General features: G+C 43.0%; 1 protein-coding gene across 1 annotated transcript in view; it reads left to right on the plus strand.

Annotated features, from left to right (window-relative positions):
• The first annotated feature begins 4337 nt into the window (after positions 1 to 4337).
• The window catches only part of ush1c (Usher syndrome 1C), a 227822-nt gene continuing 207668 nt past the window's right edge, over positions 4338 to 24491 (plus strand). The window contains exon 1 of the mRNA XM_078220626.1: positions 4338 to 4503. Coding sequence (XP_078076752.1) covers positions 4468 to 4503 — 36 coding nt within the window. The 5' untranslated portion in view covers positions 4338 to 4467. The remainder of the gene's footprint in view (positions 4504 to 24491) is intronic.

Below are 24491 nucleotides of genomic sequence, written 5' to 3' on the forward strand. Positions count from 1 at the left end.
GCTAATGTGTGACTCTATCACATAAACATTTTAAATAACTATTTCCTCAGATGCTGCCATATCAACTGCTTTTTCACTAGGTGGCGATATGCAGAACATAATATTTGGTTTGGATGTTAATAAATAACACATGGTATGTCTTTACACCTTTGTACAGTAATGCATTGCACCATCTTATACAAAAATGAAATGTTGATCAATATCAAACAATATTATGCATTATGGTATTGGAGGTCTTGTGGTGTAGTGCGTATTGTCCCTGTCTTTGAACCAGAATCTCTGGGTTCAAGTCCCATTCCGGGATTTGATGGCCAAGGAAGATGTGTTCGTAATGCAGCCAAACAGGTTGAGCAACAACATGATGATTCTTCCAACGTGTGGTAGGCAGTAAGAGTGGGAGAGATTCCTGGTCAGCTGTGTGGAAAGAAATTAGAACATCTACCATCACTATCCATTGCCCCAGCAACTTGGATTCCTTGTCCAGCCAGTGTAGATCAGCTTGGCAGCAACAACATGGGTCGATCTGTGCCCTGGCTGGGGTGGGATTCAGGACCTGGCTCCTCGAGGTGCCGACTTGTGGTGAAGATCACAGTTCTGTGAGTTAGACCTGCCTTCAGACAGAAATCTCAAGATTTAATTATACTATTATATTCATTGTAAGAAGTTAAGTTTTTATGCAATTATTTTTTCACAATAATTATATTGTGCTTGCAAACATCATTTCTTAACAACAGATACTATGAGAATAAAAAAGGAAAACTACAATATGAAAATGCAATAATTGCTTTAAAATACTTATAACCAGTTTCTAGGTCATGGTGGCAAATACAGATCTAGATCCATTTTTGGTGGCATTCTAGAACCTACCTTCTATTGTTTCGTTTCCAATGATCCCCTACTATTCGAAAGACCCCACTTCTAATACCTCTACATTGTAACACCTTTCCATTTTCCTGTCAGTCCTCAATAGCTCTTACTTGTCCAATATGTCTAGATAACTTTCCTAGTGCTACATAAGTCATTTACCTTCAATACATCTACACATTTCCATTCAATCTGCCATTTTCTCTGGTTTCTGAACTTTAGAAATGTAAGTCATGGATATATGCAAACTGAAGTTAAGACCTCCAATGCCATTTCTGTTTCTGCACATATTACTGCCACCAGTTACACATTCCCCCCACAAACCATGGGCAAGTTGGGAGACAGCTATTTCTAGCAACATTTAAAAGAGATCCTTAGATACTTTCAGCTAAATTGCTGAAAGGTGTTGGAGGTCATTTTGCTTGTTTTAAATTGTGGGTTTTGGCTATTTAGACCATATTAAAGAACTTATAGTAGCTGTAGCATGTTCTGAACTTAAGGAACCTCTGGCAATGCACTTTTTCTTCAGAGTCCTTCTGACAATTACATTCTGCCTAGAGAGGAAGAAGAGCAACAGCAGGAAGCAGAAACAACAAAGCTGCAGCTGCAGGGAGAGTAAATAGAAGCAGGCATGATCAAAGGAATCCTTAATCTTTCCACAGACTTTATAGTCCTAGACGTATAGATTTAAATAAATACAGAATAGAGCCGCATTGATAAAGGAGACAATACTGCAACTGAGTTGTTTGACCACCTGCAACACATCCTGCAACCAACTGCCTCAGCTGGAACAGCATTACCTGCTGTAGTCAAGACTCTTAAATATTTTTGGCTCTGCCTCCTTCCTGGTTATCATGGAAAGCAGAAAAATCAATGCAGATTATTTTGTATTAACAGGTAACTGATGCTTTGTTTGCAAGGCAAACTTTTTTAAGGACATCATCTTCCCATTTATAGCAGGAGGGGGCTCTGGGATTCACACTGAATGCAGCTTTAACCCAAATCATTGGTCTGGATTTGTTCCATTGTGGTTTGATGGGATGGGTTCTAAATGGTGAACTGTCAGCATTGACTCTCCTTACCTCTCTGAAACTGACCCCAACTTCAGGATTTAGCGCATGGGCAAATTAATGAGGAAAGCCTGAAGTTGTCTGTTAGTTACTATTCCTGAACAGGCTGCACTGTGGACACCAGTCAATCCCCAACCAAAGCCAACAATCACTGAAAACAGTTAATATGGTGCGAATTTCCCTTTCCCACTCTGACGTCGCTGTTAGGAACTGATTAAAAATTACACCTTGTTCCATCAGGTATAATGAGGCTTTTTAAATCCGAGTAATAATTGCTGAACAAAAGATCTGGCCCTGAAAAAAATTTCCTAATTGTGGAGCAATGTTAAATGTCGCCAATATTATTAACTACTAGAATTCTTTAAAACTAAAGTTTATAAACTCTCCTTTCATCCCTTGTGTATGTCCCGATCTTTACTTTGCTCTATGTCAAAAAGTTTCTTAAAAATATTTTAAGTTAGTGCTTTTCACTGGCTGCCTATGGGAATCTCCACGCATGGCTGACAAGGATGAAACCATGATCAGGCAGGGGACAAGGCTACACACCCCATTGCACTTGAGGTGTATTGACATGCAATCGTGGTTTGCCTAAGCTACGGTAAAGAATCAGGGCAGCCAACGAGGTTATACCGAAGCTTTATCTAATCCAATTTCTCAAAGCCATCTATCTCGGCCTTTTGGTTAAGATGAAGTGTTAGCTCAAGCCCGGGAGGGGGTGCAATGTCTCATTCTGTCAACTTGTATCTTAGTTGATTGAGTTCAAGATGGGATGCATGTCCTGTCAGCTTGGATCTTGTTGTTCTTTGTGTGGGGACCATGACTGGACTTAATTTGAATTTTGTTTTGATTAGAATTAAAGTACCGAATGGTACCAAAAAAAATGAATTGCGGGGTGAGAGAAGGATGTAAATCTGCATTTTTAAGTGTGTTGTCTTTGAGGTACCATAAACGAAAGCCAAGATATCTTTTCCCTAAAAACGCTCACTTTTCTTCCCCACATCTTTGCTGCATTGTGTTGCAGCTTGGGACTATGTTTTGTTCACAGAGAGCCCCAAAACAAAAGAAATCTGAACTATTTAGTCGCCTTAAATACATAGCCAGATATTATTAACATCTGATTTATTTTTATTGTATTTCTCTACGTGCCCAGAATGTGCATGCCCTTAAAAATATTAAACAAAAACTGAAAATGCTGGAAATTCTCAGCAGATCTGACAGCATCTGTGGAGAGAGAATAGAGCCAACATTCGGGGCCCTGTTTTACCATTTTGATTCTAAGTGCTGGGCGGACTTGAAACTGGGAGTATTTCAGATCCAACTTTTAGACCCGTTCTCAGGCACTTTGCCTGAAAAAATATCAGCAATTCCAAATTGCGCAGAACATGCCTGTGGGCAGGGCTTAACGTGCCTAAAGTCCTGCAGCTCTGATCGGCACCTCCAACTGCACATGCGCAGAAAAAGAAATGATAGAATACTGCTCCCCTGCCACATCCCTCCCGGGCCGGATAATGCCGCCCCCATGGACATTGCCCTACCCCCACAACATTACTGATCCCCTTATCCAACGGACCCCCCGCCCCCTGACTGATCTCAGGCAGAGTGGCAGTGGACCCCCCTTACTGATCTCAGGCAGAGTGGTAGCAGACACCCTTCTCCCTCACTGATCTCAGGCAGAGTGGCAGCGGACACCCCCCTCCCCTCACTGATCTCAGAGCAGCAGCGGACACTCCCTTCCCCCTCACTGATCTCAGGCAGGGAGCCATCGGATCCACCTTCCCCTCCCCTCCCTTCCCCACCCACCGATCTCAAACAGAGAGCCATTGACACTCGGCACTTCCACACTAACTAGAGTGCCCAAATTGGACTTTTGTAGAGCCAATTCTCGATGGGCGAACGTGGTGGTAAAGGGGGAAGTGCCAGTAAGATTAGGCGTGCAGCCAATTAAGTCAACTTAAATGCATGCAAATACATTTAAATGGCCGTCACGTCCGTTTCGGGCATGGTCCCAATTGTGGCCATTTTTGGGCCTTGGTAAAGAGGGAACCGGTGCGGAGGCGGGCATGGATCGCGCTACTCAAAAACAGGCACAACTTGATGGTAAAATCAGGCCTTGGAGTCTAGATGACCCTTCGTCAGAGCTAATGGGCAAAGAAAATCAAAAGAGATTTATACAATGAGGGTGGGGGGAGGGGGGCTATAATTGGACAAAAGAAATGTAAATGATGATGAAGGTTGAGAGGTGCTAAAAATAAAAAAAAACTGGACTATTAACTGAGCTAAAAATATTAACTGAATAAATTGCTTTGCAAATGAACATTAACGTTTTAATATGAAAATATCTTGTAAAGTAATAAAATGCAGTACAACAGAACAATTAATACGAGCAATTATACTTTAGAGAGACGCAATTTTGTGTGATCCCAGGCGGCACGGGTAGTTAACTGGTGTTGTGTGGCCTTTCCACACCCAGCGGGTTCAGAGGGAAAGGGGCCGGTCGATCGATCCTTGTTCCCATCGTATCCAGGCTGCTAGAATGGAGAAAAAGGTGGCCAGGGAATTCAGGCATAAGGTAAGGGGGAAAAGTAGTGATTTGGAAAAACTATTCCGCTTTCAGCTTCTCTTGAGCACATTTCTTCTATTATTAATTAATTCGTTATTTGTTGTTCTTCGCACGGAAGAGTTAGGAAGCTTAGGCTGTGTGAGACTATGGACCCGGCAGTATCTATAACAGGTGGGGGAAGGGCACTTGATGTTTCTTTCCGGAAAATGCCCCATATCCGTTAAACTGTGGCGTCCGAACGGTGTGTTTGCAATAAAGCGCCTTGAAATGTTGATATTGTGATAAAGTTGGAGGAATGTTTCGCTTGTTCAGGCAGCAGTTGTTCTGCCCAGGGATGATCCCACTCTGCCCCGCAGTTGAGCGCCGTCGGGGAGAGCCAGGGAACGCAGTTTCAGAAACTCTTGGCTATTAGATCCAGTGTCGTGGATCCACTGAAATGCGATATCCTAATGATAACTATTGAGAACTGCGAAAAAAAATCCCGTCCGTTGCATTCAGACACGGGTTAAGGCGTCTCGGCTCTGACATAGATTGGTAACATTATACCCATAACAAAATTCTTAAAGGGGCGTTGCCTTCGAGTCGATAAATCGATACAACCATTTGAAGGAAGTTAAATGATGTCTGGATCAAAAATAGTAGAAAATTAGTTTTTATGCAGTTTCCAGATAAGTTAAATATCCTACCATTAATTAACCATTCTTCACGTACAAACTAAGTAGGTACAGCATTGAGTCTAAGATCAAATTTGTTTTCACTTGACATCCACATGTGCACCTCCTAACATGAGTCACTGGATAATGACTGCTCTAGTGGGAACTTCGATACATTTCCCACTTTTTCCTATCTATTGAGGTTGATTGATTGTTAATTTCCTATGTCCCAAACTCAGGGGAGAGTCAATGATCAACCACCTAAAATGGTTGTTTAGATGGAATAAAGATTTGAAAAAAAGATTTGGGCTGATGGAGGGATATATATATATATATTTTTTTCTTCCTGTCCTCTGGCTGGGACACGCCTGTCCTGTTGGAGAAAATGAAATAAATTCCATTTAATTTATTTTTTCTTTAATGTGATCTTGGGGAAGTAAGAATAGGAATGCAGAAGTATACAGGCATTCTCTCATTGATGATGGCACATCAGATGCACAGCAGGGAAATGGCAGTTCTCTGCTACATTCACTGCTAAAGTTCTAACTTCCCTCTGTTGGGGTTCAAGCATTCCAACCTCCCGATTAAGCATCGCCAAAAGGGTCTGGGGGGTTTTATAGGGTGGTTAGCACTCAAGTGTGAGTGATATTCAAGCTGCCATGGGTGAGCCATAGGGGAATGCTAAATATCTCACTTTGGGATGCCAGGCCCTGGGATCATAAGACTGAGTTGCTCTTGTCCTGCCTGGCCACTTTGGTAACCTGTGAGCTTATTGTTTGGACTCAGGTTCTGGGGTTAAAGGGTCAGGAAAATGGGACTTTGACCTCTTTAGAGGATTCTGGTTGGGGCTTTTGGTTGGCACAGCAGCAGGCAGGCAGTTGGCTCCTGGACCTGGATCAGCCTTTCTGGTCTGCGATGACAGGAGCATGGCCTTCTGGTTGGGACTTCTCCTGCATCAATACTGGATATAGCTACAGTGCAGTAGCTTGGTGAGGTGAACTTGGAGATCCAATCTGGTCCCTCTGATGGGCAGTTGGGTGATGGGCTCTGTGTCTTTTGGGACACTACTGCTCTCTGGGGGGTGGTCAGATCTTGCTGTACCCCTGGGTGACTTATCAACTCGGTAAGGGGTCATCCTCACTCTTTCTGGGCCAATTTAGGAACTTCCCTGCTCCACATTTAAATTAGTCATAAAGTGGTCAGCGAAATCAATGACTGGTTTCCTGGCTGGGGCCTTTGGCTTTGGACGGAGTGCTCTGCTAATATGTTCCATGTCCTCTGGAAAACCACTGCCCTCGAGTGGAGGTGCAGCTCCAGCGACTTTCCCTGGTGGCTTTCCTCACCGGCTGTGAGGTATTTTGGAATCTTCACATTTGGAATGGTGTGTTTGGGTAGCTAGACCTCCTGCTCACCCAGCAGGGAAACAGCCTCCTTCCGTTTTAAATCTGGGCAAGGTTGTTTCCTCAGCAATGGAGTATCAATTCAGGGATTTTCCTAAAAGTTCCTTTTCTTCTAAAAGTGAAAAGGCTTCAGACAGTGAGACCTCCTCTGGCCAGTACACTACCTTGATCCCATGTGTCTGTTCTAATCATTTATTCTACACTCTATAATGGAACGTTTAATCAAAAGCAAAAAATCATTACACTTTACTTTCTGGTTTCCTCTGTGAGAATATTTTAATGTGATTGACCACTCTACCCTGCTTGATGACATTACTGTTATTGGTGAGTTCCCTTGACTTGGCATCAGAGTGAAACTAATGTTTAAAAGGGGAAAGTCTATGCTACAGAGATTGTTAGACCTTTATGGTCATCTTTATTTGAGGTCAGCGGTGAGCACTTTTGTTTCATTGCTGATCTTGAAATAAGGGGCGTTAACTCAATCATTTGAATTTAGTCCTGAAATGGCAATATCGTGGCATAGAACCCTAAAAATTGAGAAACTGGTATGTAATCACTCCTAATGTCTACAGATATGCAAACTGTGATAAACATCAGAAACCTTGACCTAGAAATTGCCAGGCCAGAGCAAACTGAGTCCAAGGGCAGATCTTTGGATACTCTCACATAAAGAAGTTTCTCCTGTTGAATTATCAGTGGCCACCTTATGTATGGCATGTGTCTCGCTCTGCTGATGTCTCACTGCATCTGATGCTGCTGCCTGTAAAGACTCATAAACACCCTAATGACAGGAGGAAGAAGCATGCCTGTGTTCGGAAATTATGATAAAATGAAAAATAATGAATCCAATAATTGGGAATGTGTTCTGGTGGTTCTATGTTTGAAGACAAACAAACTATTTTAAAATGGAAATTGTAGAAAGACAGGTTGGCTGAGTGATGGAACTAAGGTTTTTGAAATGTTGATTCGCCAAGGCAAATGCCTGAGATTACGGGGATAGGGTGTCGGGATGTGGGCCTGGGTAAGATGCTCTTTTGGAGAGTTGGTGCAGACTTGATGGAGCGAATGACTTCCTTCTGCACTGTATGGATTCTATGGATACTCCCAACAAGCTGTGCCTGGAGAAAGCCTGTTATCTCTATCCTTTGTGAAAAGCAAACCCACAAGATATATGTGCCTGTATAGTAACTATTGCTAGATTTTTCATATAGTTTTAACATCTCTGGGATATTGTTTGGGGAGGCTTAGCTCTCAGATTAGGGAAATAGAGGGATTTGGGAACTTGAAAGATACTGTGTAGTTAAGTGTATTTTTAGTTGACTTACTCGTGTTTTACTGTTTAATAAACATTTATTTTATTAAAAATCATCACAAACCCATCTGGGACACCCTTAATTGGTCTTCACATTGTACCAAATTGCAAAATACGGTTGAAAGCAGGCATTCCAAGCTTTCCTTCTGGGATTTGGAATACCCTCGCATTCAACATCAGCTGTGCTCTTAACACGAGTGAAAGCTAAAAGACTTGGCTAAATGTTGCACAGGAGGTGAGCAACAAGAGTGTAAGTGTGACATTCCTAGATTCAGTGCTGAAAAATTGTTTAATGACCGAATCAGGCCAGGAAGGTGAGTACACGTTTGATTACACTCTAATGCGTGCATCGTAGTCCATAAGGAGTGTGCTGCTACTGCTCATTCTGTTGATGCTGCTGGCCCTCTCCCGAGCTCAAAGCCAAGACAGCATAAGCGACACCCATGCTGATCTGATAGGTCACAGCTGCCAACTAAAGATCAGAGACACAATCCTCCAAAGTAGTAAAATTAATTGAGGAAGTAATCAGTCAGTCTAACCTCAGTGGAGTTGGGGGGTTCGGGGGGTGGGGGTAGGTGGAGGGGGTTGGGGGGGGTAGGTGGAGGGGGTTGGGGGGGTAGGTGGAGGGGGTTGGGGGGGTAGGTGGAGGGGGTTGGGGGGGAGGTGGAGGTGGTGGGGGGGAACTATTGGAAGCAATTCTGAGAAACAGATTTAATCTGCATTTGGAGAGGGAAGGGTTAATCAAGAACAGTCAGCAATGCTTTGTTAAGGGGAGGTCATGTCTGACCAACTCAATTGAATTTTCAAAGAGGTGTATAGATGAGTGCAATGCATTTGACGTCATCAGCTTTTGATAAGGTCCCACATGGGAGACGAATAGCAAAGATAAGAGCCCATGGGATCCAAGGAAATTTGGCAAATTGGATCCAGAATTGGTTAAATGACAGGAAGCAAAGGGTGATGGTTGAGGAGTGTTTTTCTGACCGGAAGACTGAGTCCAGTGGGGTCCCACAATGGGGCTCTTGCGGTTTGTGGTTTATATAAGGGCGGCACAGTGGTTAGCACTGCTGCTTCACAGCTCCAGGGCCCCAGGTTCGATTCCCGGCTCGGGTCACTGTCTGTGTGGAGTTTGCACATTCTCCTCGTGTCTGCGTGGGTTTTCTCCGGGTGCTCCGGTTTCCTCCCACAGTCCAAAGATGTGCGGGTTAGGTTGATTGGCCAGGTTAAAAATTGCCCCTTAGAGTCCTGGGATGCGTAGGTTAGAGGGATTAGTGGGTAAATATGTGGGGGTAGGGCCTGGGTGGGATTGTGGTCGGTGCAGACTCGATGGGCCGAATGGCCTCCTTCTGCACTGTAGGGTTTCTATGATTTCTATGATAAATGATTTGGACTTGAATGTAAGAGGTTGATCAGTAAGTTCATAGATGATACGAAAATTTGTAGGTTGGTAAATAGTGAGAAGGATAGTTTTAGATTACAGGAGGTTATAGATGGGTTGGTCAGATGGGCTGATCAGTGGCAAATGGAATTCAATCCAGCTAAGTGTGAGGTGATGCAGTTGGACAGGACAAACAAGGCGAGGGAATACATGATGAACGGCAGGACCCTGGGAAACACCGAGGATCAGAGCGACCTTGGTGTGCATGTACACCGGTCCCTTAAGATAGCAGGACATATGGATAAAGTGGTTAAGAAGATGCCAGAGATTCTGGGTACCAGCAACCTTAGGCACTCTTAGTCGACTTGAGTATAAACAGTGCTAGACATCACGCACAATCCGATACAAGGCCTTTAATGACTTGTGCATAAGGAGAAACCAGCTTGCAGTTGTCCTGCAAGTGTTTCTGAAGTTACAAACAAACAACTTGGTAATTATAGTCAAATTACAGCAAAGCAGAAACAAGCAATTTTTCTAATCCTTCATTTGCATACATATTTGCCAATTAAATCCTGGCTTTTCGCTCTTTCTCATTCGATGAAAAACTGACCTCCTGTCAATCCTTCGTTTGCATAGCATATCCCCATATCTTGCCTTTGGTTTTTTTGTGGAAAAATCGAGTCTTGCTCACTCTCTGGTGAAGGCCGAAAAAGAGAATGTTATGGGGCCTACGCAGATGAAGATTAGCCTGTTCATGTTGAGTAGCAGACACTGACCCCTTTTGAAGGTCTGTAAGCTGATAAACATTTTCCACTACTGTACAGAGAAGGCATGAAACTTTAATTTGAACACTTTTAACTTCCTCATAATTTAACTTCCATACCATGAAACTTCAAACGGAACATTTCAGCTTCTACAAAGGCATGTGGTATACTTGCTTTTATTAGCTGAGGCATAGAGTTTAAGAGCAGGGGCGTTATGCTGAACTAAAGAAAACATTGGTTAGGCCACAGCTAGAGTATAATGTGCAGTCAGGACTCCACACAATAGGAGGGATGTGATAGCACTGGAAAGAGTGCAGACGAAGTTTACCAGGATGTTGCCTGGACTGGAGAGTTTTAATTATGAAGAGAGATTGGATAATCTGGAATAGTTTTCATTGGAGCAGAGAGACTGAAGTGGGACTTGATTGAGATGTATAAAATTGAGGGGCATAGATAGAGTAGATGGAATAAACTTTCCCCTTGGTGGAGGGATCAATGACTACAAGGCCTTGATTTAAGGTAAGAGGCATGGGCTGGAATTTTACCATCCCGCCCGCCATGGGAATCGGAGCTGGCGATGGACGGACAATGGAAAGGTCCGTTGACTTTGGGCGGGATTTTACCGTTTTGGGACAAGCGAGGCCATAAAACACCAAATATGAGGTTTAGACGTGATGTGAGGAAAAACTTTTCACCCAAAGAGTGGTGGGAGTCTGGAACTCACTGCCTGAAAGTGTAGTGGAGGCAGTGACGCTCACAACATTTAAGTATTTAGGCATGTAATTGTGATGCCAAGGCAATGGGCCAAGTGCTGGAAAATGGGGTTAGATGGCTTGTCTTTCACCGGTGCAGACGCAATGGTCCAAAGGGCCCTTTTCTGTGCTGTATACCTCCTATGGGCAAGATTTTACAGCCTTGCTCATCCCAAAACCGTAAATCCTGCCCAAGGCCAATGGACTTTTCCGTGGTCCACCCCTCAATCGTTCCGATTCCTGTGGCGGGCAGACGGTAAAATTCCAGCCTATGGGTCTAACCTCTCCATTTCTGCATTTATCACACCAACCCCATCTGCTCCCAAACTCACTCACTATTGCAAGTTAAAATTCCCTCAGAATATCTTTTGGCTTCATTTAGCCTAGACCTTAGACAAATACCATGGCTTGTGACAGCAGAATTCTAATTATGTCTCTTGACTCTTTATTGATCTTTTTTATAAGAAACATCTGCTCCCTTTATTATGTAAATGAAATGGATGCACAATAAATTTGCCAGTTCTGGCAGAAGGTCACCAAGCGGAACCATTAACTCTGTTTCTCTGTTGTTGCCTAATCTGCTGCACATTTCCAGCATTTTTATTTATGATATTTTTTGTGACAATTCACTAAATAAAATTATTTGGCACGTTTGGCCATAACATGTAATCTGCCAAAATTTTCTGGTCCTAAAACTAAAACTTAGAGCCAATTTTTGATAGTTCAATTAAATCATGAACTTGCATTCTCTCCAATTGCTCCAGTGTCTATCACCTTCTTGCCATTACTAAAACAAAACAAATGCTTTTTGCCCCTGGGGAACACTCTACTTTTCTAGCATAAAGCATCAGCCTTATCCCTATCCTTGTGCTCCATGTCCAGTCCAAATCACCTTATACAGAAATTGATTGCTGTATCTCATTCTGGTGGGATCTGGCCAGTCTGTAGTTACAAAAACAAAATATTGGCAAAGCTGAAAACCTGAAAAAGAAACAGAAAATTCTGGAAATACACAACAGGTCTGGCAGTATCTATGGAGGGAGAAAGAGATTTAGCATTTCAGATTGGTGGCCTGTCTTCAGTTCAGTCCATCCTACTTTTTTTTTAGCCCCGTCAATTAGTCATGATATGTTCAGCATTAGCTAACTTTCCTTGCTCATTCACTCTTAAGGGCCAATGCCTCTCGCATTCATGCATGGCTCTGTGGTAAACCACTGTTATATGTTATCTGTAGTGGTTAACCACCGTAGTTAGTATTTCTCAGCACTTGTATATGTGGCACATCCCTGACGGTTCCGCCCAATCTCCTCCCCCTGATCTGGGTATAAAGGCGGTGGCTCCCCCCCCCCTTGCCCTCAGTTCAGATCAGATCACCGACAGGGATGGCTCCAAGTTCTTGCTAATAAAAGCCTATTTGTCTTGCTCACAACTAGTCTTGACTCGATTGATAGTGCATCAGGCTCCAATCCATTCGCATTGGCCCAGTCCACGATGGCTACTTGTATTTTCTACACCCAGCAGGTTCTGTGTTCTGTCTGAAGCTCATTAAAAACAAATTTATTTCACTGTTTTTCCTCACCCCCAACTTTCAGGTCATCAGAGTCTGAATCACTCAGTCTTTATACCACTCTGCTCGCTGGAATTACAGACATTGAAAGTAATGGACTGCCTCTTGAAAGGCTAACATTAAATACCAGACCAATTTTCACTAACTATAAAATACACCACTGTAATAAGTGTCAAACTGTATGATTAGTGTAACATAAAGACAGAGACTCCAGTGACAAAAGACATTTCAAATATTTATAACCTTCAGTTTTGATCAAGCATGTTATTAACAAAAGACACACTGTAAATTTAATGTCTTAGTTATTGCAAAAGGAAAGTGGTGATGACTTTGCAGATTATACACCACATATTGGAATTCTGTAAAAGCCAAAACAAGAAAGAAACAATAACATATTTTGATGGTGAGCTTATAAAAATCCAGAACTCATATTAGTGGAGATGTGAGCCCAGACGTACCTTGAAATTTAAAATGAGAAAAGATATCACAAAGGATATACAAGTCAGAAACTGGTCATTTGGCCTAACTAGTCCATGTTTATGCTCCACTTGAGCCTCCTCCCATCTTTTCTCATTTAAATCTACCATTTTAACATCTATTCACTTCTCCCACATATGTTTGTCCAATTTCTGTTAATTGCATCTTTATTAATTCACTTCAATCATTCCTTGTTGTTGGTGGGGTAACCGAGGTGACCAGTACTGCCGAAAGTTTAGACAATACAAGACTCATGAGGCAGGTATCTCTGTATAAAGACATAACTTTATTTAAACCACTAGTTGCCAGGAGACCATCAAAGAGTCAAAACAGCTCTGATACAGAGCTTCCAGATCTCTCTAATGAAATCTGACATATACAATTCAAAGCAGATTAATTATAGGTTTACTTATCAATAACTCCCGCCTTTCAGTAACTTTAAATCAATCATCTTCAGGATACATTGATTGACGATAATACCTGTCAAATACTTTAGCTAATAGCATCCTACTTCCCAGCATAACGGTACTTTATTGGTCCCGTTGGAAGCTAACCCCTGTCTTGGCTGACCCCACTCCCCAGTTGCCTAGTAGCCTAAGATGCTCAGCCCAGAATTCAAATAAACATCCTCATGGGTTCCATTAAAGGTCACTGTCTAGCCAGACTAACTCGTGATACGACAGTCCATCTCGTCCGGACAGTGAATAAATCCTATTCGTGAAATATGATTAATACGTTCTCAACTTTCTTTCCAACCAAAACTTTAACTGACAAATCTTGCATCTTTCCAAGGTTCAATTATTCTCTCGAAATATGGCTTCATCCTAATGTCTTTTTAACTTAGCAGTAAATTGCTTTTGGGTGGCAAGGTGGCACAGTGGTTAGCACCATTGTCTCACAGCACCAGGGACCCAGGTCCGATTCCCAGCTTGGGTGACTGTGCGGGGTCTGCACGTTCTCCCCGTGTCTGCATGTGTTCCCTCCGGGTGCTCCAGTTTCCTCCCACAGTCCGAAAGACATGTTGGTTAGGTGCATTGGCCATGCTAAATTCTCCCTCAGGCGCTGGAGTGTGGCGACTAGGGGATTTTCACAGTAACTTCATTGCAGTCCTAATGTAAGCCTACTTGTGACAATAATAAATCAACTTTAAACTTTAAGTGAACAATATTCCTTAAAAGCAATAATAATACATTCAAAATATCAGTGTATATGTTTTATAATCATAATCACTCATTTGAATCAATTAACTGCATCTCATATGTGTAATTTGCTTCTTGTTAGCTCATAAGCTTATATTAAAAGTAATTTAACTGAATACTGCTAGTTCTGTCAGTGCCGCCTTAATGTCTAATGGTTTAAAAATCTTACCACCCCATTCGGGGTTCCACTTACACTTGTGCTAGTGAGTTCCACATTCTCAACACTCTTTGGGTGAAGAAGTTCCTTCTGAATTCTTTATTAGATTTCTTGGTGACTACCTTAGATTGATGGCTTTAGCCATGCAAGAGGAAACATTTTTGCTAAAAACTGAAAAGGTACATGTTTAAACAGAATCAGAGAGTGTGAAATGAGCAGAGACTGTTCCAGAAAAAGACATACAGGCCGGAATTTCTTGGTCATAGGAATCGGAGCGGACAATGGAAAGGTCCGTTTTCCACGGGCAGGATTTTACAGGTTCGGGATGAACGAGGCTATACAATCCCTCCCACCGAGGTTAATTTAAACCATACTCACCCAGCAGACACCAGATGGACAGTTAAAAAGGTTACTTACCTGTTCATAACTTTTTGACCAATGTTGTCATTGTAATTTTTGGGTTCTGGAAGATGAATGACATGCTTGCCTAAAGCACTTATGCAATTTGGGGTCATATCACATCAAAAAAACCCTGATTGCATTAAAACTGATGTCTAAGTGAGGAAGCTCCCATGACTTTCTTGTAGACAGAAAAGATGCTCCAAGTTAATTGAAAATATTTTCTGTGGGTTCAGGGAGAGCAGGAGTGCTTCCCTGGGATCTATGCAAAAGGATATAGTCTTCCCTGCCTTCCTCCATCCTTCCCCCACTCCACATTCCCTCTTGTGACATGATCCTGAAACACTCTTCCACATGATTGAACTTTATATGAGTCTTGCCTTTCTGTCAATGGATGCTATCTAGGTTGCTCAATCTTCCTCTATCACACATCTGACAACTGCTACTTATTAGTGACATTAGATGATGCAGTTAAAATGCCCTGAATCCCAAACTTAGTCGAATGAGTGTGTTTTTCACTTGCCTTGCCCCTATGCTTCAACAATGTGCTGAAGGTTAAAATTAGTATTAAAAAACAGTATCCAAGACCAACATTTATAGAGCATCTTTAAAGCATTGACATGTCCCAAGGTGCTTCACACAAGTATTGTAACGCAATAAAGTAGGTGATATGATGGAGGTAGAAGTAGAAAGCCAACATGAGGGAGAGAATGAGGTTGGAAGCTCAGGTTGTGTTGAATAGGACTGAGATTATAAACAGTCGTGTTGAAACTGAGACAGTGGCTGGGAAGAGAAATAGAATAAGTGTAATGGGTATGGTCAGTGATGATTGCTCCATCAATTTAAATTTGTTATTTAGAAAGTGAAAAGAGAATTAGAAGGAAATTTCTTAACACAGGGTTAGTTTTGAGTATGGAAGGCTTCACCATAGGTGGGTGTTAAGGCAAATATATTTTAATAGAAGAGCAAAGCTTGAGTCAGAGGAAGATTTGGGATATTGGAAAAGAGCAAATTTGAACTTAACTAGAGAGTTGGCATTGGAACATTGGATCCAGTATCTCCTTTTGTGTTGCAAACTTCTATCATTCTATCTTACAATACCAATAATTGTATTTGCAATGGAAAATAAATCTAAAGTTATCACTGGAAGGAAAAAGTGCAGTGTCACAAGATTTTCCAGTTCCATAGTATCTAAGTTTTCTTCAGATGTTTTGTACATTTTTGAAGTTTATTTATTGCTTGCTTTTGTATTGGATTTTCCACTGACAGATCTATAATAGAAAATTTTTGTAATGTCATTTGATCTTCTATGGCGTTCCTCTTGCATAAAGCAGCTTGATTCCTACAACTGTGTCTCTGCTTGTCTTCCACTCGTAAACTTTTTTAATGTTTGTTATTCACTGTTTCCGTTTGTCTCTTTCCTGATGGCGCGCACACAGATTTTAGCCACAGAAGTTACCTTGTTTTTCCTTCAGTATGAAAGAGGTACAGGGCATGACTTACTCGGTTAATGGTAGGGCGTTGGGGAGAGTTACAGAACAAAGAGATCTAGGAGTACATGTTCATAGCTCCTTGAAAGTGGAGTCACAGGTGGACAGAGTGGTGAAGAAGGCATTCGGCATGCTTGGTTTCATCGGTCAGGACATTGAATACAGGAGTTGGGACGTCTTGTTGAAGTTGTACAAGACATTGGTAAGGCCACACTTGGAATACTGTGTGCAATTCTGGTCACCCTATGAGAGAAAGGATATTATTAAACTAGAAAGAGTGCAGAAAAGATTTACTAGGATGCTACCAGGACTTGATGGATTGAGTTATAAGGAGAGGCTGAATAGACTGGGACTTTTTTCTCTGGAGCGTAGGAGGCTGAGGAGTGACCTTATAGAGGTCGATAAAATAATGAGGGCATAGACAAGGTAGATAGTCAATATCTTTTCCCAAAGGTAGGGGAGTCTAAAACTAGAGGGCATAGGTTTAAGCTGAGAGGGGAGAGATACAAAAATGTCCAGAGGTGCAATTTTTTCACACAGAGGGTGGTGAGTGTCTGGAACAAGCTGCCAGAGGTAGTAGTAGAGGCGGGTACAATTTTATCTTTTAAAAAGCATTTAGATAGTTACATGGGTACGATGGGTATAGAGGGATATGGGCCAAATGCGGGCAATTGGGATTAGCTTAGGGGTTTTTAAAAAAAAAAGGGCGGCATGGACAAGTTGGCTGAAGGGCTTGTTTCCATGCTGTAAACCTCTATGACTCTACGAGTGGGGGTCTTAGAGCTTGGGAGGGTGATTTGGGCAAACAGTGTGGATTAGGAAAGAGAGAGTTGTCAAAATTCACATGGTTACACACATACAATCTCAAAACTGACCTATTCACACAGTGACATTCACTCACAAAGCCTAGTAAAATATTTATTTATGAACATATACATGTTCTATGTTTTGTTTAGATTTTCCTGCACAGTTAATCAGTGGGGAAATTCAAAAAGCATTAACTGTTAGTTTTGTAAAATCCGGGGCTCAGTTCTCCCATTGCGATCCGCAACTTTTCTGGCGGGTCAGATTGGGAGATGCACATGTTGGCCATTTGGCAGGTTCCCTGCGAGTATTTACGACCCATGCGCATCTCCCAACTTGAAGAAAATGGTGCCGCTGGGTACGCGGGAAGTGAGGTAAGTAATTTGAATATGTTTTAAATGTAATTTAAATGTTATTTCAATGTGATTTTCTGTGCCGGGCCCGATAGCATCTCTCACCCCGCCAGGAGTACTTCATTCTGGCAGGCTTTAGAGTAGCACCCCACGTTCGGGGAACTAGCGGGAGACCCCACCAGAGTGAAGGGGGGACAAGCCCAGGGGGTCTGGCGGTGGGGGGATGGTGCCCCCTGGGCATGGGCACCTTGGCAGTGCCAGGCTGTGCCCTGGCACTGCCCAAGGGGCAAAATGTCCATGCCTGGGGGTACCTACCGGGCATCAGGCAGTGCCAAGAGGATGGGGCCTATTGTGGGTGGGGCCTAGGGAAGATTGGTGGGGGTGGGAGGTCTCATTGCAACTCTGCATTGGGATCGGTCTGGGCTGGAGGGAGGCCAGCGATCGGGGCGGGCTGGGGGAGTGGTGATCTGCTGGGGGAGGAGCATGCCTCCTGGAAGTGGCTCTGACATCCATCATTATGAAGTGCTTCGAAAGGTTAGTCATGGCATGAATCAATTCCAGCCTCCCGGACTACCTGGATCCACTACAGTTTGCCTACCGCCACAACAGGTCCACAGCAGACACCATTTCCCTGGCCCGGCATCAACCCTGGAACACCTTGATAACAAGGACACCTATGTCAGACTCCTATTTATTGACTAGGGCTCAGCCTTCAACACTATTATTCCCACGAAACTCATCTCCAAACTCCATGGCCTGGGCCTCAGCACCTCCCTCTGCGACTGGGTCCAAAACTTCCTAACTCACAGACTACGATCAGTAAGGATAGGCAACAACATCTCCTCCACGATCATCCTCAACACCGGTGCCCCACAGGGCTGTGTTCTCAGCCCCCAATAATACTCCTTATACACCTATGACTGTGCGGCCAAATTCCCCTTAAATTTGAATTTCAAGTTTGCTGACGACACCATCATAGTGGGTCGGATCTCAAACAATGATGAGATAGAGCACAGGAATGAGATAGAGAATCTGGTGAACTGGTTTGGCAACAATAATCTCTCCCTCAATGTCAACAAAACGAAGGAGATTGTCATCGACTTCAGGAAGCGTAAAGGAGAACATGCCCCTGTCTACATCAACGGGAACGAAATAGAACGGGTCGAGAGCTTCAAGCTTTTAGGTGTCCCGATCACCAACAACCTGTCCTGGTCCCCCCATGCCAACACTATAGTTAAGAAAGTCCATCAACGTCTCTACTTCCTCAGAAGACGAAGGAAATTTGGCATGTCAGCTATGACTCTCACCAACTTTTACAGATGCACCATAGAAAGCATTCTTTCTGGTTGTATCACAGCTTAGTATGGCTCCTGCTCTGTCCAAGACTGCAAGGAACTACAAAAGGTCATGAATGTAGCCCAATCCATCATGCAAACCAGCCTCCCATCCATTGACTCTGTCTACACTTCCTGTTGCGTCGGCAAAGCAGCCAGCATAATTAAGGACCCCATGCACCCCAGACATTCTCTCTTTCACCTTCTTCCTTCGGGGAAAAAGATACAAAAGTCTGAGGCCACGTACCAACCGACTCAAGAACAGCTTCTTCCCTGCTGCTGTCAGACTTTTGAATGGACCTACCTCGCATTAAGCTGATCTTTCTCTACACTCTAGCTATGATTGTAATACTACATTCTGGATTCTCTTGTTTCCATCTCTATGAACTGTATGTTCTGTCTGCATAGCGTGCAAGAAACAATACTTTTCAATGTATGTTAATATATGTGACAATAATAAATCAAATCAAAGTCAGCGGAGGGGGGGTCTGCCAGGGGGAGGGGGAATTGCCACAGCTGGGGGGCGTGGGCTAGCACTGCGGTGGTCCCGGGCTAGCCAACGAACGAGCTGGCCAGCAAATGGAGAGTCTGACAGATCAGGACCACTGCGCATGCAGAGTTCCGGAGCTGTCAGACTCCAATGCGAATAGCAGCCCCCCCCCCCCCCCCCCCCCCCCCCCGGGTTTTTAATGATATTCCCAATTGTGACCTCTGCATTGCACAGAGTGGGGAGATTTGAGTGAGAAGCTGCATTGAAAAAACAGTTGTGATCTCGAACAACAATCCTCCATGTCAATTTTAAAAAGCCTGCATCGGAAGCTGACAAGCTCCCAATGCTGGGAAGCGTGAGATCAATGATAAATGAAACACAAGTCAGTAACTCTCAGTTGAGGACTGATAATGAGAAGGCCAGACACTGCAGTGAATAACATGCAATGTTAAGTGGGAGCGCTATGACTCCAGGTTGAATGTTGGGCTACGGAGCTGAAATTTGGGACTGGATCAGGGAGGATGTATAAGAAATTGAGTTTGAGCAGACTTGGATCTCAACATGCAGCACACTGAGTGGGAAAGGCCCAGGATAAAAATGATATCTGTTAAGTCAGATGAACAAAATTAAAATATAGATATCTCAAAATAAGAAAGAAACAGCTGGCATTTGCATGGATACTTGATAACGTGTTCTTATTTGCTTAGCACAGATCAGTTGGTCTTACAAGCTCATTACACTGCAATTATGCAAATATCTAACATTGTATTGCACATATGCAACATTACAGACACCAATCATGTAAAGTTGTCAGCTTATCTCACTTGCTGACACTTTCACTTCTAAGTCGGAAAGTTGTGAGTTCAAGCTCCACTACAAGGCTTGGGCTCATAAGGGCCTTCCCATGGAAGGAATTCTGCATTATCTTTGCCCATTCTGACTCTTTCACTTGCAGATTGGTCTTTTGCAAAAAACATTATTCTACAAATTCTGGAGAACTGAACCAAAAACCGAAAATGCTGGAAATATTCTGCAAGCGAGGCAACTATGGCGAGAGAAATGTAGCAGGGTAATAACTTTTTCCAGTTCTGATGAAAGTCAACAGCTTTTAAGTAATTAAAGAGACCGGGAAAAGGGCGGGGGAGGAAAGAACTACAGGGACGGTCTGAGATTGCATGGAAGGCATCAGGTGATGACGGTAGAAGGCTAAAGGGAATGGTTGCGACAAGTTTTTAAAAGAAAACCAAAAGAGTGGTCCAGACAAAGCATAACTAGAAATAGCAACATACAGTTGCTCTCCAGAAAAATGGGGCTAGAGCTTATGATCTGAAATTGTTAAATTCAGTGGTGTGTCTGGAAGGGTGTAACTTTGGGCCTTATTGAAAAATGAAATGCTGTTTCTCAAGCTTGGTTGCGTTTCTTTTGAACAGTTTGAGACAGACGTTTGAACAGGAGTATGGCAGAGAATTAAAATGACATGAAATAGGAGGAAACTTGTGGCCCCACTTGTGGCTTGAACAGAGATGTTCTGAAAGTGGTTGCTCAATCTATATTTGGTCTCACTGACATAAGGAAGACTGCATTGTGAGGATATAGCAGAAGTAGACTAAATTGGTCCTTTTGAATGAAGGGGTTATCCTATGATAAACTGTGTAAATTATGCCAATATTCTCTGGGGTTTAGAACAATGAGAAACAATCTCTTTGAAATACACAAGATTCTAAAGGGGCTTGATAGGGTGGACATTGAGATATTTCCTTTCAGAATTTCATTCCATTTTAGAATCTAAAGCATGGGGGTTCAGTCTCAGGGTAAAGGGCTGATCATTGTTAAGGATGAGATCAGGATCTACAAGGAATTTTATGATGTTAGCCTGGACCCTAACTTTTACATTTGATTTTGGCATTAGGGAAGCATAAGGTGTTTCACTCCAGTATGATTCAAGCGACCTCCGAGGAATCCTTTATCAAAACAAATTTAAGAACACAGTTATAATATAACAAAAAGAATTTGCATAACTTTCATCAATTGAAATACTTAAACATGACAAAATATGATTCTTAACAACTAGCTATCTCTATTGTTCCAATTTATCAGTATGCCCCTTGACGTGAGTCCCTTCTTTAGAACCAATTAGCACAGAAAGATGCTTATGTAGGTACTAGATTTCTAGCCTTTTGAAACTTCTGAAGAGTGATCAAAACAGAGACTTGTCTTCTAATTCTCATGCAGCAGCTTCCAGAGAAAGCTCCATCCTCAAACAATAGAATCTCATAGGAAAAGGCTGATTCCCTGGCCAATCCGAGTCTTGACTTCAAAAAGAAGTATGAGATACAGAGAAAGCAAGCTCTCTCTAAAGATCCCAAGAAGCAGACTGCCTTGAGATCTCTGTGAAAGCCAGTCATGTGGCACTACCTGTCAATCAAGTCCCACTCTGCATTATCCCAGGGGAAAACACAAAACAACAGAACTCTGCACTAATTCAGATCAGAACAAACTGCATCAATTAAGATCAATTATGTCGCTGCAGTAACACTACACTGCTTCTGGACTCAGATAAAATGGCTCCAATAATAAAAACAAACTGCTACAACAGATCCTGCACAAACAACATGACAAATACATTTCTTGAAAGCACAGCATCGTCATATCACTTGGGACAGAGATGAGGAGAAATTACTTCACTCATTGGCAATAAATCTTTGGAAGTCTGTACCCCAGAGCGTTATATTTAAGGCTGGGTTAGATAGATTATTGGTGTCTCAGAAAATCAAGGGACACGGAGAGTGAAATTGAAGCCCAAGATCAGCCATGATGATATTGAATGGTGGAGTAGGTGTGATGGGCCATATGGTCTACTCCTGCTTCCATTTCTTGTGAGTGTTCTTTTCGGAGGCTGATTAAAATGTTAAACTGCAGTGGCATCTGCCTATTCAGTTGAATGGACAGACCACTGTCCATACAAACAAAACATACCATTCATAGGGCACACAGGGGAGAAGGAAATGAGAGGGTGCAGAATATATTGTTACAGTCATGGCTGGGGTTTAGAAAAAGATAATATATGGTAGGTCCATTCAAAAGTCTGATGGCAGCAGGGAAGAAGCTGTTCTTGAGTCGGTTGGTACATGATCTCAGACTTTTGTATCTTTTTCTCGACAGAAGAAGGTGGAAGAGAGTATGTCCGGGGTGTGTGGGGTCCTTAATTATGTTGGCTGGTTTTCCGAGGCAACAGGAAGTGTTGACGGAATCAGTGGATGGGAGGCTGGTTTGTGTGATGGATTAGGCTACATTCTTAACCCTTTGAAGTTTCTTGCGGTCTTGGTCAGAGCAGGAGCCATACCAAGCTGTGATGCATCCAGAAAGGATGCTTTCTATGGTGCATCTGTAAAAATTAGTGAGAGTTGTAGCGGACATGCCGAATTTCCTGTGTATCTAACCAAGTGAGATCTTTTAAGGAATGTTCTGTGAACCAAAGGTAACTGCAATCTTATGTGTTTAAGTTTCCTTAAAATCCCATATATGTTACTGGAATAAGTGGCTTTTGAATTCAGTAGAGCTTTCTTTAAAAAAGGTTGTGATACATGGGCCAAGTTTCCCTTTGGCAGTTGGTTTGTGCAACAGTTAACATCTGCTGGATCATAACACCACTGTTTGAAGAGTTGCAAGGAATTCTCCCAACATGCTAACTAATATTCTTTTAGTTTTGTGGCTGATGTTGTAACTGAGAGGGCACATTCCTTGCACATGCAGTCGCAGTGCCTGTGACACCACTGACAGTGACATCCCAGGCAGCTGCCTGTATCATAGATGGTGCTCTAACCATGATGGAAAAGAGCATGCAACACTATTCTCATTCCAACTTGCTTGCCAATCCCCACCCTCTCATGCACACTGCTCCCTCCCACTGGATGTTCCCTTCTGCTCAACACACCGCCCCACTCCCTCCTGCTTACCTCACCAGGTGAAAGGGTGAAGTGAGTGGCAAGCAGGAGTGAAGGCCAATGTGAGAGGTTAGTGACAGAGTGGTCTGAAGGAATGGTGATTATGAACGAAGGTCATAGGGAGTGGCAAGTGGGAGTGAAGGCCAAAGGGAGCAGTGAGGGTTGGGTGAAGAATAGGAGTGAAGACTGAAGGGAGTGATGAATAAGAGGGTGGGGCAAAGGGAGCAGTGAGTAGAAAAATGGGAAGATGGGAGTGCTGAGCGACAGGGAGCAACAGGCATGAATAGTGAGCTGCAAGTGGAAGGTCATGGGAGAAAGCAGCGAACAGGAGCGAGTTGGAACAATTGGCAGGAACCAGCAAAGGGAGAGCAATAAACAGGAGAGAGTGATGGCAAATGTGGTCTAGAAAGGGAAAGCAGAATAGGAAATAGAGTGTGAATTTAGAAGTGGTGAGCAGAAGGGAGCAAAAGTGGGAGGAAGTTGCAAAGGGAATGTTGATGACCACTTCCATAATTTTATTGATGATTGAAAGTAATCTGATGGGCGGTGATTGGCTGGGTTGGATATGTCCTGCTTTTTCTATGCAGGACATTCTGGGCAAATTTCTATATTTTGGATAGATGCCAGTTTTGTAGTTGCACTGGAACAGCTTGGCTTCAGGCATGACAATTTCTGCAGCCCAGGTCTTCAGTACCATTGCCAGAATATTGTCAGGGCCCATAGCTTTGCAGTATCCAGTGCCATCAGCCATTTCTTGATATCACATGGAGTTAATTTACTTGGCTGAAGACTGACATCTGTGATACTAGGGATCTTCAGAGGAGGCCAAGATAGATCATCCACTCAGTACTTCTGGCTGAAGATTGCTATCCCCTCCAGCGAATTGTTTAATTGTCCTCCACCATTCACAGCTGAATGTGACAGGACTGCAGAGCTTAGATCTGATCTGTTGGTTGTGGATTTGTTTGTTGTGTTTAGCGCAAGTAGTCCTGTGTTGTGGCTCCACCAGGTCAGCACCTCAGTTTTAGTATGCCTGGTTATGCTTCTGACATGCCCTCCTGTGCTCTTCTTTGAGGCAGGATTGATTCCCTGGCTTGCTGGTAATGGTAGAGTAGGAGATATGCCCGGCCCTGAGGCCATCACTCATTGTGATTGAGTACAATTCTGCTGCTACTGATGGTCCACAGTGTCTCATGGATACTCAGTCTTGAGTTGTTTAATATATTCAAAATCTATCACATTTAAAACAATGGTAGTGCCTCCTAGCATGATGGGAGATATCCTCAATGTGAAGATGGGATTTTGTCTCCTCAAGGACTGTGTGGTGGTAACACTACCAAAATCGTCATGGACAGATGCATTTGTGATGGGCTCGTTGGTGAGGATTGGTTCCCTCATCATCTGTGGCAAACCCAGTGAAGCAGCTATTTCATTTAGGACTCGGCCAACTTGGTCCATGATGGTGCCACCGACCCACTCTTGGTGAAGGAGTACTGATTCATTAGTTGAGGAAGGTTGGGAATG

This window comes from Mustelus asterias, chromosome 9 (assembly GCF_964213995.1).
Source record: "Mustelus asterias chromosome 9, sMusAst1.hap1.1, whole genome shotgun sequence".
Lineage (NCBI taxonomy): Eukaryota > Metazoa > Chordata > Chondrichthyes > Carcharhiniformes > Triakidae > Mustelus > Mustelus asterias.